The sequence below is a fragment of the Dermacentor variabilis genome, chromosome 9 (assembly GCF_050947875.1).
Source record: "Dermacentor variabilis isolate Ectoservices chromosome 9, ASM5094787v1, whole genome shotgun sequence".
NCBI classification, from domain to species: domain Eukaryota; kingdom Metazoa; phylum Arthropoda; class Arachnida; order Ixodida; family Ixodidae; genus Dermacentor; species Dermacentor variabilis.
This window is the reverse complement of record NC_134576.1, coordinates 93,221,022-93,245,245: the sequence shown is the minus strand read 5'-3', so window position 1 is coordinate 93,245,245 and position 24,224 is coordinate 93,221,022. Positions and strand designations below refer to the sequence as shown.

At 46.0% G+C, this 24,224-nt stretch overlaps 1 protein-coding gene across 1 annotated transcript in view; it reads right to left on the bottom strand.

Moving 5' to 3' along the window:
- The window catches only part of LOC142557140 (prolyl 4-hydroxylase subunit alpha-2-like), a 124,923-nt gene that overhangs the window by 8,885 nt on the left and 91,814 nt on the right, over nt 1-24,224 (bottom strand). The window contains exons 6-10 of the mRNA XM_075668788.1: nt 21,527-21,566; nt 16,397-16,485; nt 13,182-13,352; nt 2,093-2,269; nt 1,259-1,333 (exon numbers count right to left, since the gene is read on the bottom strand). Coding sequence (XP_075524903.1) covers nt 1,259-1,333; nt 2,093-2,269; nt 13,182-13,352; nt 16,397-16,485; nt 21,527-21,566 — 552 coding nt within the window. The remainder of the gene's footprint in view (nt 1-1,258; nt 1,334-2,092; nt 2,270-13,181; nt 13,353-16,396; nt 16,486-21,526; nt 21,567-24,224) is intronic.

Genomic DNA, 24,224 nt, shown 5'->3' with positions numbered 1-24,224 from the left:
AGGCGCACGGGGGAAAGTCGGAGAGATAGGGAAAGGGTGAAGTGTGAAGGTGAAGGAACGCTACCCCTATTAATCCCGAGAACGAACTACAGAGGTGCTGCGAGCATCGCTCGTGTGACATCAGAGCACGGACTCGCGCCTGTCGTCTGCTGCTGTTGGGGCGGTGTCCGGCGCCTTCTGCAGTGTTTTCGTTTGTTTGCCTCGTGCCGTCTGCTTTTATACTTATGGAGATCGTCTCAAATACATTTTTCCCGACGTCTTCGTTTGCGATAATTTTTGTCTTTGTTGGCGAAAAAACAACTTGCCGCAGGTGGGCAACGATCCCGCAACCTTCCCATGCGAAGATCGTGGGATCGTTCCCCACCTGCGGCAAGTTGTTTTTTCTTCCACTTGCATTTCCATTATTATATCCTTTCTTTATTTTATTCATTAGGCACAAGCAATTTCCCCTATGTTGCCCTTGGCGTCAGTGTTTGTTGGCTTCTTATGATATGAATAATAAAGGTGGCGCCCCTCGGTTAACACCCGGTTCTTCTCCATTAAACGACGTTTCGTATTCGCGCTCAGGTGGGCCCTTTAGTCTTAAATGGTCAACATGTGCCTTCCTTAGTTAATGTATCATGTCTACAATGACGTGAGTGATTATTGTTGGTTACCCACCACTATGTGGCTATGATGTCGTACTGATGAGCTCGAGGTCACGGGTTTGACCCCTGCCGCGACGGCGGCGTTTAGATGGAATCGAGATGCAAAAACGCTCGTGGGATTAGATTTAGGTGCACCTCAGATGCTCAGAATCATTTGTGGTCCCACTACGGCTTGCGTCATGACGAGATCGTGGTTTTGGCGCGCTAGATCCTAAAAGATTAAAAAATTCTTTTTTTGTCACGTTCTCTATCAGAAACACACTAATTGTTTCCCCATTAGTATACTAATGTGGAAACAATTGGAACAATGGACTATCACTCTATAGAGTGATATTGCGTAACGTTGCCGTGCCACTGTTATCGTTACTACGCCCACTTGGTCTCAAATACACACGCAGGGTAAGCACCGTTCATGCTGACCAAACAATGCACATTAATATTTGGTGGCAACCGGTAATGGTAACAATACGCTACTATGATTTAATTTTAAAATTTTTGTTCTGCAGTACGGCAGTTGTGTTTTCTTGTCAATGCTGAGTCACACAACGTTCACTGTGTTCATCATTTCGAAGACTCACATGTGGAGCCAGCCTTTTTGATGCTCAACTTACCTCCTCCTCCGTGAGTCCCCCCATGAAGTAGTCGGCGTGCGCTTCGTAGTGGCCACCCGGTCCGTAGGAGCCGTACTGCTCGTCGCAACCACCATGCAGGAAAAACAAAGGAAAGGCGACATTGCGAACGCTAAGCGAGCGACGCAGAGCGTGGAGCTCGCGAAGTTCGAAGGGATTTAAAGGGTGTCCCAACTGCAATGCGCCAAGATTTAAAAATGAGCAAATGCCGTGTGAGCCCAACCAAGGTAATGTTATTTGCCGTCGCTCTGAGATGCTGAGATTATTTTTGCATTCTGCCTTGGCATATAATTATCTTTACTTCATTGATAAACTTCTGAAATATAATAGATGAAAAGTGTAATTGCAAAATTGTAGAGTAACATGAAAAGCTCCTGATACAGCTTTTTGTTGCCCAGTAAGCTCTACATAAACGTGTTTTTCCGAGCGGGAAAGAAGCGCAGGGAATACGCGCAAAGTATCTCGAGTGGGCAGTCACGCGCCAATATCGGGTGTATTTCCGGGCTTCTAGTTGGGACACCCTGTATACAGCCGCTACAGCACACAGCAACACGCGTCGGATATAAATGAGTGTATATATAGGTACTAAGCTCGGATATAGACATAAGATACCCGGAAAAAGTACCATATATGTTAAGCGTTTCTTTAGGTTTTGGGTATGCATAAACTGCGGCAAACCAGACCTAAATGACTTCCGAACGGTATGAGAACTTTCTTACGCAGTCTGGCTGCCTTTGATGTACGAGTTTGCTGGGATTCGGACATACATATGAAAGTGTTTTTCTTTTTTCATTTTTTATCAATGCATATACCCACCTGTATTATCTCAGAGTCTCCACGCTTGTAGTCTGTGGACAGTCCGGTGAGCATGGCCACCCGTTGGTTGACCCTTTCTAGCAGCGGGTCGGTGTCTGGCTCTAGCCACGCCACTTGACTGATGCGAGCGGGGTCCACCGTTTCTTCGATCGTCTCGACGACTGTGGCACGGGCCAGCTGCGCAGGAAATAATGCGATTTCACAGCGCAGTGAAAAATTGCAAGTCATCGTGCCGTGGTGAAGGCCCTGGGTGAAACGGCATGGCCAGTGTCGAATGCGAGTGCAACAAAAATGCAGGTTGGTGCCTCTGAATTTGCCTTTGCACGCAATAATACAGGATTATATTATAAAATCTACCTTCCGCATAAAAATATACATATAGACAACTTATACAGGCTTTTCAACCAATGAGGAGTCATTTTTTTCTCACATATCACACTGTATGCAGTCTACACATTGGAGGCCGGCTATGGCCTTGTACAGTGGCCGCGAATGTTGATGGTGTTGTCCAGGAAACCCCGCCTGAATGGAGTTCCCAAACTGTCCGTATGACCAGGGGCACTGTTGTGGACTTCATCAAATACAGCTATATTGTCGAATTTTCGGTTCGTTCAGTACTGATTGGGCCAGAGGCATGCCACAGCTTCTCCGATTGGTTCAAAATGCCGCTAGTACAGAATTTGACAATGTCCGCAATGGTTACGTCAGGGCGTCAGTCACGACTAACTGTAAGAACCGTCTACAAGCAGACACTAGTACTGCCGAAGAGTGAGAGAAATCGTAGAGCGGAGTGGTCTTTGATCTAATGTTGCTTCTATTGGCATATCGTACATCTGCGAAGGATTCCCTACTTTCTGGAACATTGCTTTCCTGTATTCAAGAGATTAAGCTAAGACTTGGTGCTTGCTATGTTAGCTACGAAATATATTCTAGCGGAGTCTTATGATACAGAAAGGTTCGTAGGTGAAATTTAGAGCTTGAGAAAAGGTGTAGATGATCCTTGTGCAACTGTCGTTGATGAAACGAATGAGTTCCTCATGCTCATTGGAACGCTTTTTTAACCGCGTCAGTAGGTAAATTCTTACCAACCGCATTTTTTTGCACACGAAGTGTAGTTTTCAGTGATTTAATCTACAAATACGACCGATATACGTGGCGCTGTCCTTCCCACTTTGGTATTCTTGGTCATGTGCGCCGATAAGCGCAAACTGAAGTGGTAGGGGGGTTGGGTTGGTTGCTCTATTTGTTTTTATAAAATATGAAGAATAGTTGCGCTCTGCTTTCTCAATCCGTGCCTTATCGGGGCCTTTCAGCGTGTTTGTCAGCTTGTACTTGCTTGTTGTTATGCGAAGGCAGCACTACCAGGGCTGATGCTGACATCTTACGAAGACATCTTTACTATAACGACATGCGTAGATTGTTTATGCTTTTTCCATTTACCGCTCTTCCACATACTACCAACTTCCACATACTTTCAACTTTACTGCTCGGCGCAAGGCACAGCCGTATTTATCAGAGCATTCTCGAATGTTCACGCCGATTCTATTCTCTGTGTTGCCGCCGAACATTGTGTAATCAGATTACAGGGTCGACGAGAATAGTTTTGTGTATTAGAACCTACGCTGAGTCATGTAAAAAATAGCCGACGTGCCTGGACCAGATTTCGACGATCCACGCGTGCGCTTGTTTCTGTCGTTCTGACCGAGCGCCACTTCTGTTTGGGGGCACAAATTTGGCCTTGTATATAGTTTCGTGGCTCTACTCCATGCCGCGGTCTCGTTCTTCACCTTTACGACAGCGTGACAATGCCATTAAGCAAAAGCTACAGCAAGGGCAGAAGAAGAGGAGGACGAAGCACGCTTGTCTTTGGAGCGGCTTGGTGACGCCGCCGGAAACCCTTCTCCTTTTATCCTCCATTCATCTTTAATTCTTTAACTAAACGCACACCGTCGTAATAGTTTTGGTGAAGGCGCTGGGTGAAAGACCGGCGCCACCAAAAGAACGACGAAGAGCCGGCCACAGAGGCGCAATCCGTTGAGATTCGCCGAAGTCGAAGAATTACCGTTGTTCCATCAGAGATGGCTCCCGACGGCAACAACCCTCAACCTTCTTTCAGCATCTCATGGCAGCCCTACATCGAGCCACGAACCTTCGCCGGAAAAGCTGGTGAAGGCTTGGACGGATCCCTCAGCTTCTACTACTCAGCAAGTCGGTTCAGTAGGTGGAATACCACCGAGCAGCTTAACAATGTTGCCTTCTTCGTCAAGAGAAACTCGTTTCCGTGGCTTGAACACCACGAGGAAAGCTTAACGACGTGGAAGAAGTTCGTAGAGGAAATCAAGAAGTGCTTCGGATATCTGTCTGCTAAAAAGAAGCGTGCAGAGCAAACGCCAATGCAACAAGCTCAAGTTCCAGGCGAAACCTGCACAACATACATCGAGGAAATGTTCAAGTTGCGCAAGGCCCTGAATCCTCACATGACAGAAGAGGTCAAAGTTGGTCATCATGTAAGACGCAACGCCGCGGACGTATACCAGTCCCTCATCGGAAAGGACAGTCTAGAGTTCAAGAGCGACGTCCTTAAGCACTTCCCCATCTTTGAAGCACTGAATGCTCGGCGTTTCACACCAAAGTTCGGCTGCCTGGCGAATGTAACTAACGTCGGCTGTGTTGACGTTTTCTCAACTCCATGCGACCTGGCGTCAGTGATTCGCCTAGTGGTGCGCGAAGAGCTTGGCCGAGGCGACGCGGGTTCCATCGCGACTGCTCGGGTTTGAGAGCAATGTTCTTCCGGCGCCTTTTGTGAGACATCCATCACAGCCACCTTCGTAGATGCCTACGACTTCGCGCCGCGTCCAACAGGGCCAAATCCTTCCATGAACGCGCATTCCAGTTACCAGTTCTACGGCAATTACTAACGGAGACCGCCTGCAGTTTCTTAAGAGTGGAACGGCCGTGCCAGTTATTCTTCTGACCATTTCAGTGCACCCAGTACGCGCCCCATCTCGCTCCAATGTGGCATTCGCGGACACGTTATCTGATTTTGTCCTCATCATCGTCGCACGTCACCACTGTCCTATGAGTGACCGCCTGCTCGTTATTGGCGTAGCAATGGGCGCAGTGACGGGACACGTTGGGCTTGTGATCGACTCTGAAAGTGGACAAACCACCAAGTGAATTACCGTGGCGAATCACCAGCTTTTGTGCGCAGCTTGACGCCGGTGCCTTCGGGCCAGCGCAGGTCTCTATCTCCGCGACTACGTCTCACGTCACCGCCGCTGGGAAACTAGGCTGCGTGACCAAGGGAGGAAAGCTCGTCAGTCATCTTCAGCTACAAGCGCCTATGCCTCCTCCAGTCGCCATGTGTCATCATAATATCCGTGTTTTAGTTTACAATGTTGCTACTTTGGCCTTATTGGACACAGTAGTGAGTGTCACCGTTATGAGGCCGAATTTAAAAATGCGACTAGGAAGTAAAGTGATGTTTCCATGGGCTAACGTTAATACATTTCGTGCTGTGAGTGGAGATTTAATTTACCCGTCATGTTGGTGTGTGCACCGTGAACGTTCATTTTTCCATTAACGTATATCAAAGTGAATTCGCAGTGCTTGCTAAATCTGCACCCAGCGTATTTCTTGGCCTCGATTTCCTACATGAGTGCTTTGCCACTGTTAACTGCCGTACCGTCGAGCTTTTCGTCGTGTCTCCTCCTGCCAGCCCAGCTGCTGCCTTTTCGCACGCTGTCGCTGTCATTGAAGATGCCGTCTTGCCTACACGTTCCTTATTCAGTGTTCGCGTTGCTGCTTATGGTGTTGTCGTCCCACACATATGATTGTAATGTTGACCCTGTGCCTTTGAGCGTTATGAAGAAAAGTGTACTCGTACCTCGATGTGTCCTGTCTCTGGCCTGCGGAACAACAGCACTATGGGGAACAAATTTATCCTGGGAGCCTGTTGTGCAATCCATCGGTATGCGGCTTGCCACTTTTGAAGGGGATGCTAGTCTCAACATAGACTCTTTAACTGATGACACGTCGCACGAAGCCAGAGCGCACGGGGCTGGCCCCGGTGTCCCTCAAGACTTATTGTCGTTTCTAAACATGATCAATAAGTCAGTGTCTTCAGAGAAGTGTTAAGCCCTGGTCAGCGTCCTAAGCAAGCATGCTTCATTGTTCGATTTGTTCACGTTTCAACTACACGGCCTCGCCACAGGATCGACTCGGGGTCCGTGCATTTCATGAGGCCATACCGCGTGTGCGCGTTGGAGTGCGAGATCATCGCTCTACAAGTCGACGACATTCTAGCCAAGGCCGCCATCCAAGATTCCTCTAGCACTATGGCTGCGCCGGTCATCAAGGTGAAAAATAACGGTGGGTCCTGGACGTTTTCTGTCGATTGCCGGCTTCTGTATTATATGACGAAAAAAAGATTGTACTTCCTTCAACGTATCGATGACGTTATCGACTGTCTTCATTCCGTATCCTACTTATTATCTGTGGACCTCCGATCGGACTACTTGTAGATAGCCATGCATTTAGCCGACAAAGAGAAAAGCGCTTTTGTGAAACAAGACGGCTTGTTCGAATACAGCATTATGCCTTTTGATTTGTGCAACGCGCCTGCGACATTTGAAGCGCTTATGGGCACGGTACTTCGCAGCCTTAAATGGGAGAAGAGTTGCCGCGCCGACACCGAGCCTCTCCGAAGACAAGCGCATTTCGTCCTCCTCTTCGTCCGTCCTTGCTTTCGCTTTAGCGTAACACTCCTCCCTTCACAGAAGAAGCCCGCTGGCCGAGTAACTGTTACGTGCACTCCGAGACACGGGGATATCAGCGCTTCTGGAGGGCGACATGAGCAAGCTGCGTCTTCTTAGCAATGAGATACGAGACGAGCAAATAAGTAGGCTACATCATTTAGGCGATCGGTGATGACGAAAGCCGCGGTGTAATGAGCCAGTAACTCCTGGCAGAACTCACCGGAAGCCATTCTTAAGCCGCGAATCATAGCTGATCTTGGAGCGGCCGCCTTGCTTGATGGGCGCTATGTTTGCAGGTACTTGACTGCAAGCCGTTACAAAAGTAGCCGCCATCATGCGGACACCGCTACCCTTCGGGGTTACCTCAACCAACAGCTACATGTGACGCCGACAATTTCCGTGAGCTTCTGGCTGCCACGGCATTTTTTCCCGAACTGGTCACCTACCGGGAAGAGCAGTGCAACGACCGATGCTTGGATGCCCTCGTCGCCTGAGCTGCTCAGCTGACAGGTAACACTGCCATTCGTATACAAGATGGCCTGCTCTACAGAAAGAATTACGCGTCTGATGGTGTCCGCCTCTTCCTAGTTGTTCCTAAGGATTTGAGAACAAAGGTGACCCATGCTATGCACGATGACGCGACCGCTGGGCACGTGGATTTCACCACACCATACCATCGCATACAGTGCCTATTCTACTGGCCTTGTATGCGACCGAATATAGAAAAATATGTGGCCAGTTGTGACAAGTGCCAGCAATTCAAGCACCCCACTACTGCTCCGGTCGGGCTCTTTTACCCTATGCACCACCATAATCTGCTTTCGAAATATTTGGAGTAGATCTGCTTGGCTGCTTCCTGGGCTCATCAAACGACAACCGTTGGATTGTACTCAGCGTCGACCATCTGACCATCTGAAACCGCAATGATGGCGACGGCCACAGCTATCGACGTTTAGAGCTTCCTCCTGTCCTCCGTTGTACTGCGTCATAGGCTCCTTCGCATTATTGTGAGCTATCTGGGTCGCCAGTTTGTTGCCGACGTATTCGAATAGCTGTTGCGTCTCTGTGCTTGCCAGCTTCGCCACGCGACCCCTTATAACCCGCATACAATGGTCTTGTCGAGGGCACCAACAGAACTTTGAACAACATGATTCCCAATTTTCTAAATTACAGGCAGAAAACTGGGTTGACATCTTGCCTTTTGTCACATACGCCTGAAACACTGCAAAGCATGAAAGCACCAGCTAAAGTCCCTTCTATCTTCTTTATGCTAGACCACCCCACAGCTTCGATGGCACCATTCTCCCTTTTACTGCTCACTCCTCCTCTTCTATCAGACACCTTCTATGAAGCGTATCTATGTCAACATAGATACGCTACGCCCTTCAACGACGACAGTTAGTAATTATTTGAATGTCATTTCCAAATGGGGGGGGGGGGGAGGGGCTTGCAAAACACTGTCTGTGAAACTACGCGCGAAGAATTCCGGCCCGCGTCACGGCGCTATTTAGTCATGGTGTCGTTCTGCAGGGGCGCATGGGGCGCCTGGGACATGGGACATGGGGCGCAACCGCAATGTTGCTGGTTGTGGTCAGAAAAGCACAAAATGCATCCGCAGGCCTGTTATGTAGCCACGGAGTATCTGTAATGTCTGTAAACTTGCCAATCTCTCTCTCTCTCTCTTGCTGGTCATCTCTTCACATCTTGCATAGATCATATAAATATACGTGCACATAACTTGAGTGTCAAATCTGCCGTTATTGCAGCGAAACTTTTTGATCATTACATGGTCTGCTGCTCTCTAAATGATGACACTACTCGCTTGGTCGCTCCAAACGAAGTCAAACAATTCTCAATTGTTTTCCCCTTGGCTTTCGACAAATTTGTAATGAATCACGACTGGTATAACTTCTTGATGAATTTTCCTCCAGGCGACGCCTATGGCAACTTTGTAACACTGTTCACCGATTTCCGGCTTGCAGCTACACGGGTCTGTAAAATTAAACAACGTAATTTGTATCAAAAATGGATGTCGACAGAAATACTCGCGACAATAAAAGCAAAAAAAATAAACTTGTTATGGGTTCAAACAAAAAGAAGTCCTAATTGTACTGCTTTGCGGCTTCGGTTCAAAGAGCTTCGAAATAAGGTCAATTCGATGATACGTCTAGCAAAACGTAATCAGATACGAGAAAAATTCACGGACGCTCGTTGGGACAGCAGGAAAACATGGTCCCTGTTTAACAATCTTAGAGGTGGTGATGTAAATGCTAATCGCCATGTTGATCTGATGTCTCGCTTTTGTTCAAATGATACTGCCACCGCTAATGATTTTAACTCATTGTTTTCCAAAGTGTCTGGTGTAGCGAGACCTCATCCAGACATTTGCACATTGCAAACTACTATTTCAGAATCCGTCTTTCTTTGCATGTTTTCGGAACATGATCTGAAATGAATCCTTTTCAGTCTAAAACCAGAGAAGTCTCCAGCAATTGATGGTATTTCAATATTAGAGCTGCGCAGAACTTTCGAAGCAATAAAAGGTGTGATACTACTCATTTTAAACAATATTATTTCCACTGGCATCATTCCCGATAATGTGAGAAATGCGCTGGTCATTCCTCTTTTTAAAAGCGGTGCACGCAACAATATCGAAAACTACCGGCCTATTTCAATCCTTTCATGCATTGGGCAGATATTGGAAAAACATCTGCTCAAGACAATGAGCAGCTTTTTAAACAATCATGGCGTGTTGTCTCCTAGCCAGTATGGCTTTGTGCCAAATCGAGGTACGCAGTTGCTGCTTGATGATTTTCTGATACACTAAAATCTGCGTTTGAACACAATCAGATTGCTTGTGCACTGTTTCTCGACGTCCGCAAAGCGTTTGACAGCGTCTGTCATAGCATACTACTAACTAAACTTTCTTTGCTAGGCTTTCGGGGTGCGTTTTTGCGGATACTGACGAACTTCTTATCTCACAGGCACCAACTTGCGTCTATTGGAAAATTTCGTAGCAACCTGACCGAAATTAAAGCTGGCGTCCCCCAAGGTTCAATCTTAAGTCAGTTATTATTTAATTTATGTTTTAACGATTTATCTAATGTTCTGAATGTCAAATTATATCAGCATGCTGATGACACTGTCCTTGTTTCACACGCTCGAAGTTACACTGACGCCATCTCTTCTTTACAAATGGCAACAACAAAAGTGATGGACTGGTTTCGGAATAATGTAGTCCATGTCAATGCGTCCAAAACTCATCTAATCTGTTTCCACAACCCTGTCAAGCAAGTTACCCTATCGCCCCCATTATATTTGCACACATCACATTGCAATCCCTGTTCGTGTGACCCTGTGCAATACGCTTCTTCAAATAAATACCTTGGTGTTTTTTTATGACAGTGATTTATGCTGGAACTCTCATTTCGCATATATTTGTCAAAAACTATCGCAGTGTGTTGTGTTTTGTATAATATTAAATTTTACATGCCATTGTCTGTCCGAAAGCTTGAAATACATGCCTTATGTTACAGTGTAATCCGGTATGGGATATCTACTTATGGTCATGGCGCTCTACATTTGGTAAACCGGGTCAACTCCGTCATTCGCGGCATTCTGAAGCATGTTGCTTATGATGTCCCCTCAAAATCTGATGTGTTCAAAACTTTGTGTTTACCTGATTTCAGTTCTTTGCTGCTAGAAACTGTTGTCTTAAAGCATATTGGGATAAGCCAGTATAAAATTCCTTATGTGCCTGTTCGTTGCCTGAGACCAAAGAATCTTTATGTTACACCCCGCTGTAAGACGAGATATGGTCGAAGACTGCGTAACTATTATGTCCCAGCAATGTTTAATTTACTTCCCCAAAGCATACAAGATATGAAGAAGAAATATGGTCTCAGAAAGGCTCTTAGACACATTAATGCGTGATCGGAAGCCTGTCATGTGTGTATGTGTTTATTTTTTCTCACTCTTGTCTACAAGCTAATGACGTGTTACCGATGGCCCTGTCGCTGTCTGCCAGGCACTGCCGTTCAAGCCCACTGCGGCTTTGACAGGCCCGATTCTTCCATTGTATGATTCTCAAGTCATCAATGAAGTATCATTATTATTATTATCATTATTATTATCGACCATACTCTCTGCCGCGCGGAGGAAGCACGTCGCAAAGGTCAGCTCCACACGTTGGCGTCCCAGGACCGCTCCAAGATCACCTAATCCGCTCCCCAGGATCAGCTCCAAGATCATAATCTTGAACTAAACAGTGGAAGAAAGAACACTGCCGAACAAAACTGCAAACGTCTGTGGACGACCTCGGAACCGGGAAGTCCCGTACCGCACGAATTTTGTCTGCATCAGGGTTTACTACTAAAGCGTCGAGAAGATAGCCTAGAGCCGCAATTTGGCGGTGCCCGTATCGGCATATTGATAAGTTGAAGCCTGGCTTTAAGAAAAGCGTGAAGTATGGTGCAAACACGTTCAATTTGTGTGTGAAATGTTGCTGAAAAGACATTAACGTCGTCAAGGTGGCACAGGCATGTGGACAATTTGAAACCTCTAAGCAAGGTGTCCATCATACGCCCAAAATTGGCCGGCGCGTTACATAATTTAAAGGGTGTAACTTTTACCTGGAAAACATCAGTATTTTCTCTGGCCATATCGTCGACGGCGATTTGCCAGTGTCCAGATAGAAGGTCAAGAGAGCATAAGTAGCTCGCACTGTAGAGGCAGCCAAGGATGTCATCGAATCGCGGCAGCGCATACACTTCTTTGTCACTTTATTAATACGGCGGTAATCCAAACACACACAAATTGCAGAAGTAAGGGAGAGGCTTCTGCCCTGCAGTGGCCAGGATGATGATGACGATGATGATTAATCCACACAGAGGCGCCATGGCCCGTCCTTTTTCTTGGCCAATACTACCGGTGACGCCCATGTGCACGGACTCGAACACGACTCAGTGATGATCTCATCGAGCATTGAGACACAGCCGATTTCACGAGCAGGCCAGTTACGATTGTGCATAAAATTTGGAGGACGCTTAAGCTTCGCCTTTAAGAGTGGAACGCAATAGCATTGAAATATCCCCGACCGCTTCTCATGCTTCCCGGCAACTGACGCTTATGTGAACGTAATGTTTACCATGTAACGCTGGCGGCGAACCCTATGCATGAAGGGGAGCTTCCTAATAAAAATGCAGAGTCTTGCGTTGGGCGATCTTTTCTTATTTTTTCGCACTTTTAATATTTCAGTCTGAGAAGATTTGACATAAAAGGCTTACGCTGTCGGTGGTCTGAGTCATGAGATTTGTTAAGGGCTGTCATTCTCAGAATTCCAAGGAATAACTTTGTAAAGAATGTAAGACAATGTATGAGGAACTATAGGCACAGAAGAACTTCAGTGGCATATAGAATATCTACAGCTTTCGCTCACAGGACGTCCGACGCCGGACCACGACACCGGATTTTCTGTGACACTGGCCCCTAACGCTATCGCGGTAAATTGCGACTGCGCTGCGATCCTATGTGTCTATCGGGATTGGTTGGATTATGGGAACAGCAAGATGGATCGATTTGGCACAGACGAGCAACAGGGAGCTGATTTTTTTCATTTGCAGAGGAGAGGAAATCCGGGAAATTGTTTCCTAAATATTCACTCACGAATAATGCCGGAGTGATGCTTGACTACACGTTCTGCTTGCTTCTGCTAGTTTGAGAATGACAGTATACAACCCGTCCCTTTGGTTTGCGAGTTTACTTGAATCATGCGCTTGAGTTGAACAGCTGGAAGCCGTCCCGACGAATATTAGTTTCCGAGAACTACAAAAGCAAGCAGAGAGTAGGACTAGCTATGCCGGCTCGCATCACTGATGTATCAGCAGGGTCGCCTGCTACGCTTTCTAGTCCTTTCTATCAAGGGTTGCAGAGACGAAGTATTAGCCTCGGCGAAGAACTTTGCAACGTATCCTTTCTTTAGGATTCAGGAACACTGCGCAATGCAATACATTGACTAGTTAGGTTTGCCAGGTTAGTCTTACACATTGGGCGATGCAAGCATGGGCAACTGGCGACTTTTGATAGAGACTGACAATGATGCGAGTGCACGAGTAGAAGTTTTCTCTTCTGCTTGTACCGATAAAACTATGTGCATGGCACTTCAATGATGAAGTTTCTTTCAGTAATGCGGCGAACAGAAGGTCGATGCCATGGCATGGTGAGGCCGCCTAGTGGCAAAAATGTTGCCTCCGCTGGTCTTTATTGAGAAAACTACCCACTTAGCCGCCAGAAAGTGCGACGCTATCTCCACGGAATATCACAAAGTGACTCACCATGGGGTCCCCAATCCTGCGGATTGCTTGTATCTCCTTGGGCGAGATGACGTCGTAGAATTGGACGATGTAGGGTTCTAGGCTCATGACCTCCATTTTGACCGGGCCTATTCGGTAGTACGGGTGCGGAACGCTCAGATAACAGCGCAGGTCCTTCTCTTCTGTAGCATTCTGCGCACAGGGCCGGGGTGACGTGTATACAATACACAATAAGTATAAGCTCTGTTGCATGCATTCATGGAACGCAAGCAGTTAGTGATCGATGGGCTCTGGCTGTAAGTAGGCTGTGGAATTTTGCTTATCATGTTTCGATAGCTTACGACAAGACACCTTTTTAAAAATTACACACGGTATTCATTTGCAGCGCAAACAGAAACTCTAGTGAAGGCTACGAAATGTAACCAGAATGGCAACGAAATTTCTCAAATGACTTTTGTAAGGGAAGGATTAGGTTCGTCTAATCCTATAATATGCATCTGCTACATAAGACACAGAAAAAACACTTGTCATGCGTGGTCCTATGCTCGTTGCGTCTTGCGCTTTCTTTTGTACCACAATGAACGGACTATGGCCCTCCTGGTGCAGCACATCAATATAGTGCTGGGCCAAGAGTCGTGACTCTACCAGGAGGCCCAGACTCGGGCCTTATAGTTTCTTTGGGAATAGTATATGGTATTCCTCCCTATCCCTCTTCAATGAACGGACACTAATTCGATCGCTCGACTCTCAATAAATATAGTAGGCTTTACCATAGTTGGCTGCAGAAAATTGGCAAGAACATTCTGTGTGGCTTTGTTCACTGTCGCGGTATCCCACTCAGGTAGGAGACTTCCTGGTAAACTTATTTACTACACGTCACGGCGTATCCACTAAAATAAAACATTAGTAAACGCCGAAACAAGACAAAAGGCTCCCATTAGTAATGGAGACGAAGTACGTATTGTTCCGCTCTGCAGAAATTTACTAACTGCGGCCTAACGATGAAAACCTCGGCGTAGAACCAGCGGTTGCAAAACGACAGTTGTATTCGTTTGAGCAGCAATTTATTGGAATGTTGGCTAAGTGGCTAAAGCTTCGTTTGTTCAGCCGCCGCTTAAATCAGTACAAGTTAGCCGCATTAATTGCTTGATCTTCATTACCGCTAGGAACCATAATTAGCGAAGCTAATGAAGGAAATATATGGTGAACGGAGAGAGCTAGACAGCCAAAATCTTGTTTTCCGTTTTAGCAACACACACTTTTAGTGGTTAAGCAGGAGCGCTCGGAGTTGCTCGAGAGCTGCCCTCAAGAGGGCATACGCACCGGTGTCTGTTACGTATACACTTGCGCAATAGGCTCACCTGCATGGTGTTAGCCGAGGCCAGCACAAGGTCCTGGCACTCTCAGTACACCGAGGCGGGCTACTGCTCACACTTGGGAGTGGCTATAATTTGTTCCCCACCATTAAATGTACCCTAGAAACCACGAGGCGTTCAAACAGACGGCCTCTAGTAGCCCAGATTTATATTCGCATACATTACTCTATTTAAACTGTGCATTTGAGTAGTTGTATAAGAGACTGTTGCCGACATTGTTGCTTTGAAAGTATATAATTTGCATCGAACCCTGTACCATTGCAGTGGTCATTAAGAACCTTTCAGAAAACCGGAGCAGCTTTTGAGAAACATTTACTACCTTTGTACAAGTGCCACCAAACATTTTAAAAGTGTTCTCCCACATTTTGAGCAATCGCCATACCTAGTTAATTTCTCTACGTTTCTAGTTTTCGTCATTTGCGTCCACAACGCACTGTCGCTTGTTAAAGCGCGCTTATTCCGAAGAAATTTTGTCCAGGCTTTCTTATTGGCTGGTGCGAATTCTTTAAGGTCGTTTTGCTTCGCGAAATAATGATACAGCTCCGGTCGGAGTGCGTTCAATGGGGATATGACACTGGGCTGATCACACTGAAAGAAAGATGCAGGAAAGATTAATGCTGTGGAAACCATGAAAACAATTATGCGGATCTCACGCACTTTGACAATTGATGTAAGTGAAGCTTTCTGTGCTATTTTCTTGGATTGTCGATAATTTGCGCTGATATTCACTGCGAATGTTTAATTTGTTCCACGTTTAACCAAACACGAGAGTTGTGAGTTGATGGTAAACGTTACTTTGAGTGCCCCACTGCTGTTTTACGCGTAGTATACAGAACACACAGATAGAGGTATTTGCTTGAGGCGTCGCTGTTGGCCACGCTTCATAACTTCTGAGAGGGCTGAGCATTGTTATTGCTTCACATAGCTCATCGCGTAGTGGCTGAAATATTAAACTTTTATTGAAGTATGGAGCTGTACTTTCCAAAAAAACAATGGCTTATGAGGCGCGCCTTAGTGGCGGGCTCTGGATAAATTCGCTACCGTGTTGTCCTTCAACGAGTCCCTAAATCTAAGTGCACGAGCATTTTCTTATTTCACCCCTGTCGAAATGGTGCTGCCGCGGTCGTGATCAAGTGCGCGACCTCGAGCAACACCTTGGCCGCAGAGGTACCGCGGTGGGCGCAGGAATGTTGATTTGAGGTGCGACCGCTTCCGTAGTGTCGCCTGGACCCAACGGTGTCGTTTAATTAACGCGGCTCTGCTTCTGCATGCCCTGCGCTAGTTGTCGGCTTGACATATTTGCATGCCGTTTATTTTTCAGAACTAGCAGAGACATTCCTTGCCGTACTTTGAACTTAAGTTTCTGGAGTTTGCCCTTAGCCGCTGTCCTGCATGTCTATAGCAGTCGGGTTTCCTTGCCTTCTGACGTTACATACACCCCTGCCCCTTCCCTCCCCCCCCCCCCGTCCCACTCCTTGCATGGGAACTGCCAGCGAAAAGTGGAAAGGCTGTTATTCACTCGTTTCGCGATTGCGTCGGTTCCACCCGTTCTCTGTCCCTTCTCTCATTCTGTCGAGCTTTCCTGTGGACTTGCACGTTGGAAGAAAGGTAAGCGCTGCTGTTTTAGGGGTGCCTGTGCGGGGAGTCATGTGTAACTATAGCGTTTCTTATTGGCTGGCACGATATCTTTAGTGATGTTTACTTCCCGAATTGATTATACAGCTCCGGCCGGAGTGCGTTCAATGGGGTAGTGACACATTGCTGATCACATTGAACGAAAGACACAGAAACCGCAATACCGAGGAAACCATGAAAAAAAGAAAAATACGCACGCAAGAAGAAGGCTTTCAAGTGACTCACCCGGAGTTTGACTCCCCGGCAGAGATCGTTGAACGCCTCGAGGTATCCTTCGGCGTAGAGCATTTCAACGCTGGGCTCCTCCGGCAGGTCTGCAGCGTGAGGTTGTTAAGTACGGAAATACAGGAGTGCACAACAGAAGCAACACGAACGGAATAAGTTCAAAGCACAACAAGACAATTCATTGGGAGCGCGTAGCACTCACTTTCCGCTTCCATTTTCACGATTTACCGCGGTTCTTATTTTTTACTTTCGCATAGTCACTCAGTAAATCGCTGTTTATTACTTTCCACTGCACTCTATGATAGTCAATCTGTTGGGAACCACAATTATTTTTCGCAGTTTTGTATTGCCTGTAGGGGACATATGTTAGTTTGGACCATTTCGTTACACAATTTCGATGGTTTTTCATTGTCGAACTAAATTTTTTGAAGGTTAGCCTGCTTGCCCATTGCTTTATAATTGGGCTGACGTCTCTAATGTGTTCTAAACCACGTGTTCTGGCTTGTGCATGCAACCTATATTGTTATTTGTGTAACTCTTCTATGTGATAACTTCTATCACTGTTCCTCCCTGCCCCTTCCGCTACGTCGCATCGTGAAGTGAGAGTCTAGGAAGTTATATCTTAGTACACGAAGAACAAGTAGTACGTTTGATGCAGCGCACTCACTGGTGTGAATAAATTAATGAGTGGATTTGTCAGTGAGTGACACTATGAATAGGGCTGATATTGTACGAACCTCCACTTTGAAGTAGGTACGAACCTCCACTTTGAAGCTCTTTCGATCCACTAGAGACGACGCATTGAACATTTTTGGAACTAAAGGTAAACCAGAATCGCAAGCACAGTTATCGAAAGCGAAACCAAAACGGAGTTAAACCGCGCGTCTAAATTCTCTGAAGACAAAATTATCGGTCTGACCAGCCGTGCGGTGAGCTGGCGGCAGCGCAGTAGCTCGGCCGCAAAGCCTTACGGAAGCGCCCGCTCTTTACCAATATGTTTCTCTGCGGCACTGCGTAATCAGTTATAGCTTGACGCGCCCACTCTCGCATTGTAGGCCTACCGTCCCTGCGTTCTTCTAGAAGTGCGCATGCTGACTTCAGCAGGGATGCCCATGGGGCTTGCTTCGCCGTAACCGGTGAATTCATCCGTGTAACAACGAGTGATGTCGCCGTTGAAGAAACGGTCGAAACCACAATCAGTGAAGCGGTGCACATTGAATATCTCAACTGATGTGCACCGCTCAGAGAATCAAGCGTGATACTCTCAGCGCATGGCTGATGGCGGCTGTCGCGCCATCTATGGGCGAAGAGGACATCGAACGGATGCATTATGGTATGCGATAAAAAAGAGAGCTTTGCGATGCGACGTGACTGTATTAGGCCGCACAGCGATTACCCAGAGTTCACCGGTGGCTCAGTAAGCGCCGGCAGCCGCGCGGTCCGGGTATCGCGCTTGCATATTTGAGCACTGCACGTATATATTATAGCACATATTCTAACAATGTGAAATTGAAACATTGTAAATATCGTCATCTCTAACAATGATATGATATATCAGTATTTGATCTTCCCAAACTGCGCCTTGTTTAGTTTCAGAATGTTTTAATTGCGTTTTTTTTTCTTTATTTACAGACACTGCAATCTCGAAAAGGCATTACCAGGGTTTAGTAAGTACGGTTTTCTACTACCAAACAACGATGCTTCGCATTATGGTACACCACGACTTCGATACCTAGACAGCGTTGGTCCGTCTTCAGTCAAAATAAAGATCTTCCATTCAAATAGCTGCGTAACCAGCGAAAGGCGTGTCCACCAATCCCTACAGCTTCTGAGGCGTGAATTTCATAATGATCTACATTGTCGGACGCACCTTTATCATCAAGGTATAAGGCCGCAGTGATTCGTTTGAAATGTTTCTGGTGCTGTACATATTACGTATGCTACATCGTCTGTGGCTTGGCATTGCATTTACGAACTCATATGCCTTGTAGTTGTTCCTTGTTGAAATGGCCAACAGCCCCGGCTTCGTGCGACACATGCAGCAGCCATGATACGCTCGCGCACATTATCTGTGTCGGCCTGTCATATAGTGCCCAGAGACAAGTGATGCGCAGAGACTGGACCATTTGGGCAATCGCCCACTATCAGAACTAAAAGCTTTAGTTTAGTGCTCCCAAAGAACATCCCCGGTAAAGACCTTACTCGTGTTATTAAAGTTCCTGCGGTCTACGGGGCATCACGACAGAATATAAGAGCGCCGCCCCCTACCGCTCTATAGTGTACGCGGTTTGTTCGTGCTCGTCTCTCTTCCTCTCTATCTCCCCCTTCTACTCTCTTTCTCATTTTATGCCCCTTAACCCTTCATGCCTTGCAGGGTAGCCAACTGGAACTACCTCTGGTTAACCTCCCTGCCTTTCTATGCATCCTTCTCTCTCTCTCATTACGTAACGCTCAACTAGACTTGCGGCAGTCAATCTTTTCACTGAGCACAATCTTAGTCTTTTTCATCCATTTTGTGTAAACAAGGCAATGGAGGTCGAACTTAAGGCATACACAGAGGGCATTAACAGGTTTTAAGAATGCAGAGTTGAGTTGTTCGCGAGTTTTCGTGTGCGCATTTCACTCCGCGTCACCTGCAGACGCCTTTTCGAAGATAGGAGCTACCGTATGCATAGATAAGTTTTGCCACTCTGTAACGCAAGTGGTGGACGAAGTGGTGGTGGAGGGGGTGGGGGAGGACTATGGAGGCGATAAGAACATCTTCGGAAGAGCGAGGACAAAAGCATTAAAATCTGAGGAGTTAGCGTGGTATGGTAGTTAGTTGGCGTTAGCTGGGAGCATTACTATGAAAAAGAAAACTTCTTTCGCTTCCCCGAACGACTACGCCAGTGCTCTTATTTACATTCTGTGCTAGTGGATTCATTAAAGGAGAGATTTGTTATAATATAAATGGGAATCTCTTCTGAATTCTTCAATTCTCTTGTTTTTTAATATCGAATTCGGGTTGAAAGATATGTCAGCTATTCTCTCCCTCTCTCTCTTCTACAGCAGCATAACTATATATATATATATATATATATATATATATATATATATATATATATATATATATATATATATATATATATCATCATCATCAGCCTGGTTACGCCCACTGCAGGGCAAAGGCCTCTCCCATACTTCTCCAACAACCCCGGTCATGTACTAATTGTGGCCATGCCGTCCCTGCAAACTTCTTAATCTCATCCGCCCACCTGACTTTCTGCCGCCCCCTGCTACGCTTCCCTTCCCTTGGGATCTAGTCCGTAACCCTTAATGACCATCGGTTATCTTCCCTCCTCATTACATGTCCTGCCCATGCCCATTTCTTTTTCTTGATTTCAACTAAGATGTCATTAACTCGCGTTTGTTCCCTCACCCAATCTGCTCTTTTCTTATCCCTTAACGTTACACCTATCATTCTTCTTTCCATAGCTCGTTGTGTCGTCCTCAATTTGAGTAGAACCCTTTTCGTAAGCCTCCATGTTTCTGCCCCGTAGGTGAGTACTGGTAAGACACAGCTATTATATACTTTTCTCTTGAGGGATAACGGCAACCTGCTATTCATGATTTGGGAATGCCTGCCAAACGCACTCCAGCCCATTCTTATTCTTCTGATTATTTCCGTCTCATGATCCGGATCCGCCGTCACTACCTGCCCTAAGTAGATGTATTCCCTTACGACTTCCAGTGCCTCGCTGCCTATTGTAAATTGCTGTTCTCTCCCGAGACTGTTAAGCATTACTTTAGTTTTCTGCATATTAATTTTTAGACCCACTCTTCTGCTTTGCCTCTCCAGGTCAGTGAGCATGCATTGCAATTGGTCCCCTGAGTTACTAAGCAAGGCAATATCATCAGCGAATCGCAAGTTACTAAGGTATTCTCCATTAACTTTTATCCCCAATTCTTCCCAATCCAGGTCTCTGAATACCTCCTGTAAACACGCTGTGAATAGCATTGGAGATATCGTATCTCCCTGCCTGACGCCTTTCTTTGTTGGGATTTTGTTGCTTGCTTTATGGAGGACTACGGTGGCTGTGGAGCCGCTATAGATATCTTGCAGTATTTTTACATATGGCTCATCTACACCCTGATTCCGTAATGCCTCCATGACTGCTGAGGTTTCGACTGAATCAAACGCTTTCTCGTAATCAATGAAAGCTATATACAACGGTTGCTTATATTCTGCACATTTCTCTATCACTTGATTGATAGTGTGAATATGGTCTATTGTTGAGTAGCCTTTACGGAATCCTGCCTGGTCCTTTGGTTGACAGAAGTCTAAGGTGTTCCTGATTCTATTTGCAATTACCTTAGTAAATACTTTGTAGGCAACGGACAGTAAGCTGATCGGTCTATAATTTTTCAAGTCTTTGGCGTCCCCTTTCTTATGGATTAGGATTATGTTAGCGTTCTTCCAAGATTCCGGTACGCTCGAGGTCATGAGGCATTGCGTATACAGGGTGGCCAGTTTCTCTAGAACAATCTGTCCACCATTCTTGAACAAATCTGCTGTTACCTGATCCTCCCCAGCTGCCTTCCCCCTTTGCATATCTCCTAAGGCTTTCTTTACTTCTTCCGGCGTTACCTTCGGGATTTCGAATTCCTCTAGACTATTTTCTCTTCCATTATCGTCGTGGGTGCCACTGGTACTGTATAAATCTCTATAGAACTCCTCAGCCACTTGAACTATCTCATCCATATTAGTAATGATATTGCCGGCTTTGTCTCTTAACGCATACATCTGATTCTTGCCAATTCCTAGTTTCTTCTTCACTGTTTTTAGGCTTCCTCCGCTCCTGAGAGCATGTTCAATTCTATCCATATATATATATATATATATATATATATATATATATATATATATATATATATATATATATATATATATATATTATGAAGAATATTATCATAAAGATAAATTTGCTAGGGTGGAGAGTTCAATAACTGTACGTCTGTGTTAGTTCCGGATCGAACGCCTTTAGCACGACTAAACTGGAATGCGAAAACAAATACAGATCTCCGTCAGCGAGAGGCGTTGCAATTACTCCTTTTCACGCGATAAAACGATCACGTAGTGGTGCCACTTACCCATGCTGGACAGCTCTTCGTCGTGCTGTTGTTCCTCCAGCTAGATAATAGTGAAGATATCAGACTCATGGCAGGGTTTAAATAATTACACCGCGAGCAGTTTTACGCGTCAACGAACGAGGCTTATCTACTGCAATGTTTCCGTGTTGCCTTCAAATAATTTCATACAGACATCGCGCAGATTTTTCATGTGATTCTCCACGACTTTCGTACAGCAATGCAGTATACATTTCGTGTGCATGTACGGAAAACGCAAGAAGTAATTCGAGCGCATACAGACCGCCTTAGTGGAGGTAATTTCATATGGGACTTCGTGACGAAAAAAAAAATATGTACCAAAGCCTGGGCTGAGTGATCTAAATAAAGTTTAGTCTTAATCGCACATGTGCTGGTGCTTTAAGTGACGACGACGTATTCTGTCTACTCAGTTGCAAACACGAAAACCACTGAGATCGAGATACGTTCACTACCTTCTTAATTCGTGAATAACCACGACCGTTTCTTTCTTATAACACGTGACCTGACCAGAAAAAAGTTGGTCGCGCTTTTGGTTAGTTCACTTAGGCTCGGAGGCGAAAGCGATAAAAAAAAAAAGAAAATGCTAGTCATGGCGGAGAAAATTGTGGCTAAGTGTTTACATGTTACAATAAGGAGTTTTAGATTTTGCTTACGCAAACGGCGTTTGGGTACCCAGAGAGATCTTTGCGTATGCAAAGCACAACGTCCGGCTTGCGTCCTTTTATAATCATTCGGGATTCTTTTGTATATCTTCCTGCTTTCCTTTTATGCCCAGTGGTTGGCTTCCTTTAACTCTGCTTGCTCAAAATCTAAAACGACCTGATAGAATAAGTGGCAAAAATATTTAGACCATAAACATTTAACTAAAGTGACAGCTCATCGGGAATTAACAGCCTTGCTTCTTTGGTTTTACATGAAATGTTTCCCTCTATTTCATATTACGCCCATGAAATGAGAAACTTCTAAAACGAGGCGTGTTGCTTTGTCATCCAACTAGAGGTCTGTTTCAACCGCAGTGGCGGCTTAGCAGCTTTAGTGTTGCGCTGTTAAGCAAGAGGTCGCTGGATCGAATCCTGGCCGCGGCGGCCGCAATTCGATGGCAGCAAAATGAAAAAGCGCCTGTATCCCGTACCTTGGGGGCACGTTAAGTATGACCAGGTGGTCCAAATTAATCCGAAGTCCCCCAATACTGCGTGCTTCATAATCAAAGCCTGGTTTTGGCACGTAAAACCCGAAATTTCAGGCTCTGTTTCAGCGTTGCGGAGGTGATGAAAGGTTAGTTGAATCAAGCGCGTTATAAATGAACGCAGCTAGGGCTGGCGAACAGGCTATCCCTGTGACAGAACTGTGAAACATGTTTGCTACAGCAGTTTAACAAGGTAATCAAAGTTGAAACACATTCCACGAAAGATTAGCAACAACTCGCATTATCTAGACAAGCGGCTACGGATAGTAGAAAAACATGTCAAACAAACTTCTTTATCAGACACACGCGTCACGCATCATCTAAGATAATAAACGTTTATTTATTTATTTATTTGCAAGATTCCTACGGCGTTGAAGGGGCCCTGAATGACTTTTTATCGACGTAGAGAAAGACATTTGAACTGAGAATGACCTTTTTCTGAAATCCTTTGCAGCAAAAATACTTTAAGACGTTCAGCAGATGCGCAATTGTTGGCAATCAAGCACGGCCTCCGCTGTGCTCCCGTTCCTTCTTCAATGCCTTGCACTGCGAAGGCTACGTCGCAGTGGGGCATGTCCCACAACGCTCCGCCTTCTAAATGTCACCGTGGCGCGCTGTTCAAAATTCATCTTGGATGCTAACGTAGACGCCACGACTTCCGCCCTTGGTGCCCACGACGCGCTAAACTTAAGCCAAACGCGGTTGTTCTGACCGAGCCGCAGTGAGCTTAGCCAGTCGACTGGTGGCGGCACCCCGCGGCGGCCGCGGTATCTACGCCATGTGGCCGTCCGCAGCTTGACATCAGCTATCGGTCGATAGCAGACGTCTAAGGGAATGACGAAATAGTGCGTCCGATGACGAAATAGTGCCTTTACAAGGGAGTGAGGGCAGGGCCCTCTGTTGAAAAGAGAGCGTTTGAGAGAAAGGTGACTTCGCGATCTGCTTGCGAGCTCCAGGCGCCGTGTACGACAGCAAAACTTGGCTGAGATTTTCAAAGCAGCGTACCGTACCCGCGGAGTACGGTATCTTATCAAGCCCAAGAGGTGGTACAGGGTCCCTTTAAACAAATGTTCTAGACATTTTCCAGTCTTAAACAAATGCATATGCGCAATAAGGTCTCAAGAGAGAACAATTCAATGTGAACAAACCAATCCAGTCATAAGGTTCGTACCACTCTCTAATGCGTGATAAGGATCAGTTATGACGTAGCAGAACCCGACGTAATAAGATAAATAAGAAAGTATGTCAGTTGTCCGTTAGCCGTTGCGTGGTGATTACATCCATACTCGAAAGTTAACAGAAGCGTCCACAACCCTGCCAGAAACGGTGTGGGTGGCTCAAAATGCACCTCAATATTACCCAAATGTTTGCACATTCTACACTTTCTCTTGCATTTAATCTTCTCGCACCACATAGGTTGCACTAAGGGAAACATATTTCAAGAAATCTCGAATCTGTGTGTTACGAATGCCCTCAAACATCGGCTCTTGACCC